The sequence below is a fragment of the Clupea harengus genome, unplaced genomic scaffold, assembly GCF_900700415.2.
Source record: "Clupea harengus unplaced genomic scaffold, Ch_v2.0.2, whole genome shotgun sequence".
Lineage (NCBI taxonomy): Eukaryota > Metazoa > Chordata > Actinopteri > Clupeiformes > Clupeidae > Clupea > Clupea harengus.
The window spans coordinates 1-11,755 of NW_024880763.1; the positions used below are offsets into that span (position 1 = coordinate 1).

An 11,755-nucleotide genomic window follows, 5' to 3' on the forward strand; every position below is an offset into this window, starting at 1 on the left:
AAGACTTGATCTAGCTGTGAATGACCTGCCTGTGTTTGAGCTTCATAAAGACTTGACCTTGCTGTAAATGAGCTGCCTGTGTTTTTAAGGCCAACTCTCGGAAGCGGAAACCCAGGGGCAAGAAGAACAAAAATGTGAAGCCAGTAAAGGTGGACGAGGCGGTCAACAGCCTATCCTCAGCGCCCCCCTCGGACAAGAGCTCCGAGGAAGAGGAGGACAAGGAGGAAGAAAGGGTAAGTTGAAACGGACCCAGCACTGCGTGCTCCGATTCTAAAACAATCAGTGGGAAGGGTCTTCCAGCTCATTGAAGAGATCTGCGTAATTTGTGCTCCCAGAGCTGTTTGGCTTAAAGATATAGATTAGTGACATGTCTGTTATTGATTAAAGATATAGGTTAATGATATGTCTGTTATTGATTAAAGATATAGATTAGTGATATGTCTGTTATTGATTTAAAGATATAGGTTAGTGATATGTCTGTTATTGACGACCTGTATGATATAGATTAGTGATATGGCTGTTCCCAGAGCAGTTTGGCTTAAAGATATAGATTAGTGATATGTCTGATAGTATAGTATAGTCTGTGTATTTAGGTGAACTGGGATGTGACCTCATTTCCCCTCATCCCTACAGGAAGTGGCGCCGGTGAAACCCCCCACCAGAAGGGGGCGGGCGGAACCCGTGGCCGTCAAGGTGGAGGAGGAGGAGGACGACTCCGAGCCTGAGCCCCTCACCCCCAAAGAGCCAGAGGAGAAGGAGAAAGAGAAGGAGAAAGAGAAGGAGAGGGAGGTGAAGAAAGAGATCAAGAGGGAGAAGAAGGAGGACGGCCGTGACGGCAAAGACAAGAGGGAACCCAAGGAGAAGGAGGCCAAGCCCCCAGAGCCTGTGACTCGGGTCGAGGAGTCGCCTCTGGAGAAGGTATGCTACCCGCGAGGGCAACTGCCCTGCTTTTTTTTTTTGACTGCGTTCTTTGTTTTCATTCTCTGTCCTAGTGAGAGTGCATTAGGTGACTCGGGGTGCTTTCACACTAGAGGTTCTGGTGCGGGCCGGGGTCCACTTGAGCCGTTTGTTTGGTTCAGTTTGTTGATGTGAACAAGGCTGCCCTCCGAGGGGTTCTGGGGTCCGGTTCACCTGAACTCCAGTTCGTATTTGGTGTGAAGGCTATCCGATCTGAAACCCGGGAGCAACGGCTGTCTATGACATCGGGTGGATCCAAATTCTTCCACCATAAATAAATCAATCGTTAAATGTGAAATTATTCATTAACATACAATTTTCTAAAATGCTAACAGTCTTAAAAATAGAGACTAGAGGACGGTTAACGGTTGACATGGCAATTCACGCTTGATGAGGGTATGCATGTGTGCTCTGCAAGCCAAGCTGCAAATTCATCTCGCATAGATGTCTCCGCGAAAACCTCACTAATCTATATCTTTAAAACTGCTCTGGGAACCAGCATCATTCATCGCAGAGCGGAAATAACCAAATGAACAATAACATGTAGAAAAAAAACATTCTGGCTTCCCATTTTCGTCCCCTCTTACTTTGCATCGTTGCTTAGCAACATTGGTAAATAAAAGAAATAAACACACCAAGGTTCTCAACCAGAAAGTGTAATGTGATAGGGGAGGGGGAATAAACGGATTTGGACCAGCAAAACAGACCAAATGTGAAGACAGCCGCAAAAGATCAGTGCATTTATTTGGGTACGCTTGAGCGTCGTTCGGTGCTATTTGGAAAAATTTCACATCCTTTTCACTGCTTACCATTTCACCACGAAAGTGATGGTTGAAGCAATACTCTGATGAGGACAATTCACTCTGAACTCTCAAGCAGGTCCTCCTGTATTTTCCCCCCAAGCTGTATTACTCCGATACCCAGGCTGTTGAGCAGAATTACAAGTCACTGGCTGGTGTGACCGGTTGACAGGATTAACAGATGATGGAGCCTGCAAAGAGCATGAAGCCCGCGGCTGATGTGTGTGTGTGTGTGTGTCTGACAGGCAGTTGAGCGAGTTTTCTGTGTGCTTCAAGTCAGTAGCTCATGCTGTGACTGATTTGACAGATGGTGGAGGTGAAGGCGGAGGTTCGTGAGAAGGGGAAGAAGGCGGACACGCCGGTCCACATCACTGCAGGGGGCGAGACGGTGCCCATCTCGGAGGAGTCCGAGGAGCTGGACCAGAAGACCTTTAGTGTGGTGAGTGACTCCTCCGTCCTATCTGCCCCAACCCCCCCCCCCCCCCTCCGTCAGCAGCATCATCCCTCCCCCCGTTTCTCTCTTCTTCTTTTTTGGGCAGAGTTGGGCAAGAGTATGGGGCAATGCAGTTGAGGTTGACCCTATTTCAGTCAATGACTGGTGTGCTTCCCTATTCTCATGGATATTCCTGAAATTAATCCAAATGTATCGTCGGCCGATTATGCTAAGCTACACAATGTGAATAGCTAACAGAGGGGTGCTTTTGACCTTCTGGTTTTGAAGCCATGTCTCCTATCTGTGTGATGAGCTATGAAGGGTGGGGGTGTTCCTGGTGTGACTGACGTGCGTGACTGTGACTGCCTGTGTCTGTGTCTGTGTCTGTGACTGTGACTGTGACTGTGTCTGTGACTGTCTGTGTCTGTGTCTGTGTCTGTGTCTGTCTCTGTCTCTGTCTCTGTCTCTGTCTGTGTCTGTGACTGTCTGTGTCTGACTCTGTCTGTGTCTGTGACTGTCTCTGTCTGTGTCTGACTCTGTCTGTGTCTGACTCTGTCTGTACCTGACTGTCTGTGTCTGTGTCTGACTCTGTCTGTGTCTGTGTCTGTGCCTGTTTCTGTCTGTGACTGTCTGTGTCTGTGTCTGACTCTGTCTGTGTCTGTCTGTGTCTGTGCCTGACTCTGTCTGACTGTGTCTGTCTGTGTCTGACTCTGTCTGTGACTGTGTCTGTGTCTGACTCTGTCTGTGTCTGACTCTGTCTGTGACTGACTCTGTCTGTGTCTGTGACTGTCTCTGTCTGTGTCTGACTGTGTCTGTCTGTGTCTGTGTCTGACTCTGTCTGTGTCTGTGTCTGACTGTACCTGACTGTCTCTGTCTCTGTCTGACTGTGTCTGTGTCTGACTCTGTCTGTGTCTGTGACTGTCTCTGTCTGTGTCTGTGTCTGACTGTACCTGACTGTCTGTCTGTGTCTGTCTGTGTCTGTGTCTGTGTCTGTGACTGACTCTGTCTGTGTCTGTGTCTAACTCTGTCTGTGTCTGTCTGTGTCTGTGTCTGTGTCCGTGACTGTCTCTGTCTGTGTCTGACTGTACCTGACTGTCTGTGTCTGTCTGTGTCCCAGTGTAAGGAGCGCATGCGGCCAGTGAAGGCAGCCCTGAAGCAGCTGGACCGGCCAGAGAAGGGCCTGTCGGAGCGGGAGCAGCTGGAGCACACCCGGCAGTGCCTCATCAAGATCGGAGACCACATCACCGAGTGTCTGAAGGAGTACACCAACCCCGAGCAGATCAAGCAGTGGAGGAAGTATGTCACCTGTTGTACGCGCGAAAGCCACAAGGGATTCGTATGCCCTCATAGCGATAATAATGTACTGAATTTTAGAAAGCAGTAGGAAAAGTGTGTTATTATGGCTGTTGGTTGTTGGGGCCCTATGGTGGGGTAGCTGTCCCATAGGGCCCCCAGTGGAATTGCCTTGGCTACATTTTCTTCTTTTCATTACAGAAACCTCTGGATATTTGTGTCAAAGTTCACTGAATTTGATGCAAGAAAATTGCACAAGTTGTATAAGCATGCCATAAAGAAAAGACAGGAGAACGCTCAGGTCAGTGCAACGGTTCCATTTTTTTTATGGTTTATTTTATTGGCCCTCGACACTGACGTCTGTCTTAATCCTAACGGTTTTGTAAATCGGGCATGTTTGACTGTTAGACTAATGGATTTTTTATGGTTTTATTGCTAAGATAATGCTCCATTTGTGCTCCAGGTTATGTGCAGTGATTTACAGAGGTTACAATCGATTGTTTTCATTTCAGGCAGCGGACCAGAACACTAGCACTGTAAATACTCAAAGCTTTAAACACTCAGGTAAGTTTGTTCTGTTTGTTTCTTTTCTATGCTCATACCAAATTCTACCAACCAAAACTCAATATAATAATAATGGATTTTATTTTCTATAGCACACTTTAAAATACAAAGAAGTCTCAAGGTGCTTTACAGGGTTAAACAATCAAACACAGTAATAAAAGAAAGTAATAGAAATGCTAAAGTCAAAGAAAAAAAAATAGGATAATATAAAATTTAAATAAATAATAAATACAATTCAAATAATTAATAAAATCAAGAATATGTATTAAAACAGAAAAATTTAAACGGAACAATTAATCAACACAATCTTAACAACACAATAAATATGATCTTATTTTTCATTGTAATCTTCTCTATGGTCAGTCTCCAGCTGTAAAGCTGTGCATTGCTAACACTACGTGCCGTACATGTTTGACTAAGGTTGTGTTGCCTCTGTCCCTCAGACATCGAAAGGTTAAAGGACAACTCGCACCAGGACGACAGCAGCAGGGACAGCTACAGCTCGGAGCGCCACCTCTCGTCCTCGCGCCTCCACAGCGCCAGCGAGCCGAGCAAGGAGCCGCGGCACGCCAGCGAGCCCTACAGGAAGGGCAGCGACGCCCGCAAGAGACCCTACTCCTCCTTCAGCAACGGCAAAGACCTCCGAGACAGGGACCGAGAAAGAGACCGAGACAGGGACCGGGACCGGGACAGAGACCAGTACCGCTCGGAGCGGCAGGACGGCAGGTACACGACAGAAGCTTCTACTTAACGTAACACTATGCAACAATTTGACACTTTTTGAGGTATGGTCTTATAGGCAGCTAGTTTTGGTTCCATCCTTAAATTCATTTTGATAGCATATAGACATGTGAAGGACAGATAAACACCTGTGTCTTCCCCACTAGCCATCCAGGATATGCCCTATGTAGTTCTGTCTAAACGGGCTGGAACACCCTGCAAAAGTGGAAGAAAAGCTTTCACACGCATGACATTGCCAGCTATACTGCCAAAAGACACCAGTTAGTGTGTTGGCAGGCTTCTATCAGTGTCAGCTGGTGTTGTTTGCAAGGTTTTTGCATGGCTTTTAGGTAGTTAGCTTACTAGTTTTGGACCAAAGCTCTGCATTGCTGCTTTAACGGATGGCATGAGATCAGGGGTCGTTACCACTGCTATCTAAAGAGCAACTTTGGGCCAGAAAGGGAAGGGATAATCGTCTGTGGAGACACAAAACAATCTTTGAGCCTGTTAAACGAGGTACCAGTGCCTATTAGTCTAATGAGTGTTCATTCATGTGTTTTACCACAGGGAGACTGTGGCTATTTAGGATTATTTAGGACTTTTACTTTGCATTTCCATTACAGTAATGCAATGTTTTGGGGCATTTATGAAATGATACAAGTAACAAAGATAAGCTCCCCAAGGAGAGGGTATATCTATCTTGAGTTTTCTGAACTGAACAAACTTGTTTTTTTTGTGGATTTTGAAGCCATGGCTAGCTTAGGGAAAACCAGCACGTCAGCACTGAGGGTGCCAGGCCGTGATGTAGCATATGACGCACATTTTAGTTTTTACAAAGTGTTTAAAAATGTTTTAAAATACATTTTGTTCATAGGCTACTCATTTTTACAATTGAATAATGTGAGGATGACTTTAAGCTTACAACTATGAGAGTACAATGTAACAAAAGGAAAAGCTGTGGTTTGGGAGCTGCGGGCTGCCGACCCCTGCATTAGAGCGTCCTCTCTGTTTGAATGAAGGGATGTGGCTTTGCATCACGTGACCTTAGAAAGGAAGTGAAAATTAAATATGTATTTAGCCGACATGAAGTGGTTTGCAGTTCCTTTTACACTTCTCTCTTAGCTTTTTTAAATTAGTTTGTTTGTTGACGGAGTCATTTGCTTGCTTAGCATGTGTCTACTGCCCAATGTTGTGCTACTGCCAGTGGGATGGTTTTAGTTGTGCTAGCATCAGCCATTTTAAATTAGCACAAAGCAGCTGCTGGTTTCTCACCCGTTTGCCTTCACCTCTCCATCAGATACTACAGCGACAGCAAGCACAGAAAGCTGGACGACCACCGGTCCAGCCGAGACCACCGGGTGGAGGGCGGCTCCAAGGACCGGTCGCACTCCGATCACCGGTCCCACTCCGATCACCGGTCGGACCACCGCTCGGGCTCCGACTACAGCAGCCACCACAAGTCGTCTCGCGACTACCGCTACCACTCGGACTGGCAGTCGGACCACAGGGCGTCGGGCAGTGGCCCCCGGTCCCCCCGCGACCAGCGCTCCCCCTATGACTCGCGCTCGCCCCTGGGCCACCGCTCGCCCTTCGAGTACTCGTCCGACCACAAGAGCACGCCCGAGCAGATCTGGAGCAGCCGCAAGACATGATGAGCCTCCGGCGAGAGGAGTGGAAGAAGAAGAAGAAAGAATGAACAAACTCGCTGCAGACTCACTCAGCCATAGACACAACTGAAACACAGGAAATGCCTTATGGGACTGTCCAAACGCTGGATCATGCTCGCACTGCGTCTCTCTGGGGTCAGTGTGGACGCCTTCTCTCTTTCTTTCTTTCTTTCTTTCTTTTCTCTCTCTCTCTCCCTCTCTCTCTCTCTCTCTCTCTCTTTCTCTCTCTGACGGGTGTCTCGGTGTTAAAGCCGAGGAGTGACGGGGTTTTGGATGGGGGGAGGGGGGCACAGACATATTTTTGTATTTAAGAGCAATGCTGCACTGTTTCGCAAAGGCTGCGGCATAGTTTTTCCCTTTTTTAATTATTATTTTTATAAATGAACTTTTTTCCTTTTTTTTTTACTTGGACAAAAATGACCTGAGTGCTACCCATCAACCAACACTGGATCCTGGCATTGGCTCATCACTCAGTCAATGTGGTTCGTGGCTTATTTAAAAAGTGTTCAGACACGTTTGAAAAAGTAGCGCAAAGTATCATCCTGTTATCATGCGTGTCAAGTGTGGGTTCGAAGGGTCTTTTTCTAAAGCAGTCTGAAGGACTTGGGTTCACCTTCCAAAGTACCTCGTCAACAGTGTCTCTGTGACCACCTTGCCCATGATTCTTCTTTGTTTTTCCTTTTGCATCATGCTTGAAGTATTTAATTCTGTTTCAAATGTAAAATAACCTGGATTTTTTTTTGTGCACATCTGAAAAATGTCCTGTTTTCACACAAATTGTACTACTGTAAATTATTGTATAAAAGTAAAATCAAATGGGCTTTTCTCTCAGGCTTTTTCAGTTTGTCGTTATTTTGACTCTACTTTTTCCCCATCAACTCAGGCTTTTTGTCGACTGTAAGAATTAATGATCAAGTTATTGTTATGACAGTTAATGGTAATTATTCTATTTAGAATGTAACTCGGGAACTAGGGGGGTGGGGGGAGTCTATTCCATTTGTGTTATTCCTCTGGGGGGGGGGGTCTTGTTTTTGTTTATGTTTATGTTTGGTTAACGTCTAGTGTTTGGTTGATTCTGAGTTGTGGATATGTCAGTAAGCAGATGGCAAACCTCACGTTTTAAAGCATCATGTGATAAAGTGTAAGGGTCTATCGTAGATAGAGGCACTTATATGATCTCAAATAAACTAGAACATTTTTATGGACTTTTTTCCTTTTCCTTCCGGTTTTGTTCTTTATTTTTTTATACATAATTGTAGGCAATAATGTAAAATCTTCTATGCAGCCCAAGTGTATTTCTGGCAGACTGCCCAAGCAAGTCAAATGCTGTTACAGTACACACTGATGTATATAGGTTTTCTCTATATTTCAAATTGAATTTACACTGAAAAAATGCATGGATTTTTAAAAGATATTGTTTTATATAATTGTTTATAAAGTCATTAAACTCGAATCACTGTTCTCACTTGTAATCTGGAGTTGTGTACGTGAAAGTTCCACTTTAGAATGTTTCCCTCCTGGATTTGTGGCAGGTTTAGATAAAGAAAGATGCATTTATCTATGTTCAAGTAGCCCGTGTGGAAACATTTCTGGCAAAAAAAGAGGGCATTTCATGAACGCATGGCCAATCGTTTGGGGTGACCGCTGACATGCCATATAGGCCTTGTTGACATCACCCATCTGTGTAGACAGCAGGATGTTTGCCCTTAAATACATGCCACTGGCTGCAGAAAGTGTTGAAATCTCATGCTAAAGCATATGTAGTTTTGATCATATGATTTCTGTAATGGCAAAATCGACATTTTGAATCCTTTAGGTTTTCAGCAAATGTATCTTGGTGCTTGGTTAATTGGGATGTCATGACTTGTAACATTCATTCTCCCAATGAAAGTGGAAATGTTGTTGTGTTTGTATGTGTGTGTGTGTGTGTGTCAGTTTATACAGAAAGATGAATTTGTTGCAAGTCAGGCAGAGATTTGTTTTTAGACACAGCTAGACTAAAGATTGCTGTTAAAGTAGTAAAAGTTAAGGATGATCTAAAGACTACAGTACTAACTATGTTTCCATTGGTACACTGACATGTATTCTGCAGAAAGGTCCGACAACTTATCCGAGAATAACAAGCATTGTGTGCCAGTGATTTGAATGGGCAAGCGTCCAAATGTGATGTCCCCTAAAGACACGCCCATTCATTTGTTTGACAAATTCTGGTACAACGATCACTTCCTCCAGGGACGTTACTCAAAAATATAGTTTCCACCTTCACCTCACTGGCTCAGTTTTCAGCTTGACCTTAATTCTGCCAAATAGACTCAGAACACAGAGCCAATGGGCATTGTGGTGATCATTTTTTTTTAATGAGCAAATTTTGCGTTCCCTTTCAATACTTTTGCGTTACCTTGCAATATTTTTTTATCAATACTTTTGCGTTTTTTTCGAAGTAATGTAACTACTGTGGGGTACATTGTCCAGTCCACCACATCTACGGTATAAAAAAAAAGACACAAAAGAATATTCTGGAATGTGAGACTTTGTAAGTCAGTTAGACTTCGACAGTCTGAAAATGGTGTTTGAGTAGAGAACCCTGCAATGGATATTAACGGTCTGTGTACGAAGAGAAAAACTCATGGTGATGCTAACAGACATTAGGTTTCGTGATTTGAGAAAGACAATCTGTAGCTGCTTTGATGGAAACAGTGATAACATGTTACCTCAAAATTATTAAGTAGTGACCCGGTTCGACCACCTCTGGTTTTATTTCGATATTTTAAGCACAGCAAGTGAACCAACAAAAGTGACGTTCAGCATTAGGATATACAATTTAAAGGTTGTGAAGCTGTCTTGCTGACATTTGACAGCAACCAAAAGGCTTTAAATTAGTTACAATGCTTCAGTCTATTTGCTTCGACTTTCACAGACAGGAGAAGTGCGCAAGACCAAAAGCTATCCTCCAGTTGCTTTATAAAATAAACATTTAAAATAAAAACTTCAAGGCAACATTTATTAAGGTGTGTGACAGACACTCCCCGGGTTTCCAACTGTTGATATGAGCTCCGCTCAAAGCATTTCCTTAGTCGCTCTTCTTCTCTTCAAACATGATGTTGGCTGTGGCTCTCTTGGCTGTGAAAAGAAGCAAATCTGTGTTTACACACTAAATGTAACAAGTGGTTTAAGTTTTTAGAACTAAGTCATCTAAGCAAAATGTCTTCATGCAAAGGTAAAAATGCAATGAAGAATGGGATTACAGACACCGATGTAATATGTAATAGAAGTACAGGTGTGTAATGTATGGTAAGATGACTGATTTCTGTCTGATAGAAAAAATGCGTTGGCCAGCAACACAAAAATGGTATTGTGCTCATTTAATGACTGAACAAAGGGTTAAATATTAGAAAAAATGCACAAATCATTACAAAACATAAACGTACACAAAACAAATCGATTTAAAACAATGCTCATGCAAACGGCCACGGCATGCCAACGGAGTGCATCCCCTTACCCTCATCTTTGAACTTGTCGGCTGCTTCAGTTGCCTTGTCTTTGATATCCTTCATGGCGCTGTCGATCCTTGCCTCATTCTTCAGGAAGATGGGACGAACGATACGCGTGTAAATCAAGACGGAGCCATTGGAGGGGGTAGGGGCCATGCACCACACCAAGAAAGCACCCTGCAAACGGTACAGAAAATACAGAATAAAAACATGGTTCATTCCTGTTCCAGAAAACACTGTTAAAATTCAGCACTCCCATGTACACAGCACTATTAGATTCAACCCTGGTGGTTTGAGGGGGAACGAGTTTGCCATGGACTTTCTGATAAGGCTACGCAACAGAATGGGCATGGGGTTGGGCCTGTGGTTGGCTGGCAACAAACAAAGCATTGTTCAGTTTTCACCACAGTGCTTCTCCAAAAATACTTCTTAAAACGAACATTTGTTTATCCTAGAAAGAAAATGGTGGGAAATATACAGCATAGTATAAAATAGAATAAGTAAAATGCTGCTTTTAATGTTGTCAACTACATAGTCAACAAACTACATTAAACATATACGTTATTTGATCTTATTGTTTGAGTAGCATGTATTTGTAATATAAGCTTGTCTTTCTCTGAAGCAGTTTTCAATAAGACACACTGAACTTTAACATACCGAAGTCAAATATTTGCCTCTTTTACCTTGAACATATAGTAGAAGGGGAACCAGGACAGGAAGATATCAGCAAAGAACTCAGCCACACTGAACACGCCATACACCACCCAGTAGGTCAGCCATTTTGTGTCATCATCCTTGGTTGCACTTTCAATTGCTTTGATCCTGAAAGTGACAAAACCTGATTAAGTGGATACCATACAGGGAAATAAGCGTGTTGAGACAATGTAATTACTTACAAAACCTGATTAAGTGGATACCATACAAGGTAGAGACAGTGTACTTCTCTGGTGTTATAAACTGAACAACAACACACAAGTGTACAACCTCACCAGTTCAAGGCCTAAGAAATGGCTAACAATTTCAGGATCTTATCCTTGACAAGCTTATCAGTGCCTAGACCCTGACTCACAGCTTCACTATGAGAGTGGGGCACACCAGGCTGTCCCAATGACCTTTACGCAGACAGACGGGGTAAGCACTGACGTCTACTTGAACACTAAGGAGCATGTGGAAGCATGTGGAACCATGTGGAACCAACTACCAGTGAAGCTGTGGTCACAACTGACACAGATGAGTCACTCGCCTTCTCGTGGTCTGGTAACCCTGTATTTTCTGTGCTTTGTACATACTCTTGAGTAACTACAGACTGCCTTAATCACTACAATTCTACAGCAGTCGTTTCGCCATTACAGCCGACTTTTTTTGTATCTGATTCCGTATAGACTACTAGAAGAAAATGAATTAACATTAACATACTTGGGAATACATTATCCTTACATTCTATTTAATATGTATGTATCTCAAATGCTTTTGTAATTAGTTCAGGATATAATGTGTGAAAGGTGTATCACCTTGGGTGTAGGCCTACAGACCAATTAGCCCATACGAAGAGGGCAGGGCAAAGCACTGATGGTGCAATATTACTCTATCGATTGACATGCTCCATTTAGTGTTTCCAAGAAATATTCCTGAAATGACTGTAAGCCAGTGGAGACTGAACAAAACTGGTGACGTTGGCCTATGCCACAAGTCTGCTACAACTTCCTGTGACTTCTGACATCTGTACTGTTATTATCTGCATGAATTCCAGACTTCATTCTCATAGGCAAAGAAAGGTGAGGCCGACCACGAGGCCTAACACTACGACATCTGCGCGCTACTGTATGTCAC

The 11,755-nt window shown here is 43.7% G+C and overlaps 2 protein-coding genes across 2 annotated transcripts; one reads left to right on the forward strand and one right to left on the reverse strand.

Moving 5' to 3' along the window:
- The first annotated feature begins 67 nt into the window (after positions 1–67).
- LOC122132594 (chromodomain-helicase-DNA-binding protein 1-like) lies at positions 68–7,895 on the forward strand. The gene is made up of 8 exons (XM_042707264.1): positions 68–233; positions 634–918; positions 2,065–2,196; positions 3,308–3,486; positions 3,685–3,784; positions 3,996–4,047; positions 4,491–4,773; positions 6,065–7,895. Exons 3-8 carry the CDS (start codon positions 2,065–2,067, stop codon positions 6,417–6,419), a joined length of 1,101 nt encoding a protein of 366 aa, XP_042563198.1. The 5' UTR covers positions 68–233; positions 634–918; the 3' UTR covers positions 6,420–7,895.
- A 1,276-nt stretch (positions 7,896–9,171) lies between these two features.
- LOC122132595 (receptor expression-enhancing protein 5-like) lies at positions 9,172–11,107 on the reverse strand. Its single transcript, XM_042707265.1, has 4 exons — positions 10,995–11,107; positions 10,609–10,747; positions 9,934–10,102; positions 9,172–9,554 (listed from the first exon to the last, which is right to left on the reverse strand). Exons 1-4 carry the CDS (start codon positions 11,090–11,092, stop codon positions 9,505–9,507), a joined length of 456 nt encoding a protein of 151 aa, XP_042563199.1. The 5' UTR covers positions 11,093–11,107; the 3' UTR covers positions 9,172–9,504.
- Positions 11,108–11,755: the final 648 nt, after the last annotated feature.

Excerpts from the sequence above, each read along its gene's own strand:
- LOC122132594 (XM_042707264.1), top strand. The coding sequence starts at position 2,065 with ATGGTGGAGGTGAAGGCGGAGGTTCGTGAGAAGGGGAAGAAGGCGGAC. Across the intron at positions 2,197-3,307 it reads ACCAGAAGACCTTTAGTGTG|TGTAAGGAGCGCATGCGGCC; the intron begins GTGAGTGACTCC and ends TCTGTGTCCCAG. Across the intron at positions 4,774-6,064 it reads TCGGAGCGGCAGGACGGCAG|ATACTACAGCGACAGCAAGC; the intron begins GTACACGACAGA and ends CCTCTCCATCAG.
- LOC122132595 (XM_042707265.1), bottom strand. The coding sequence starts at position 11,092 with ATGCTCCTTAGTGTTCAAGTAGACGTCAGTGCTTACCCCGTCTGTCTG. Across the intron at positions 10,103-10,608 it reads CCTTCTACTATATGTTCAAG|GGTGCTTTCTTGGTGTGGTG; the intron begins GTAAAAGAGGCA and ends TACCGTTTGCAG. Across the intron at positions 9,555-9,933 it reads CGACAAGTTCAAAGATGAGG|CCAAGAGAGCCACAGCCAAC; the intron begins GTAAGGGGATGC and ends TTCTTTTCACAG.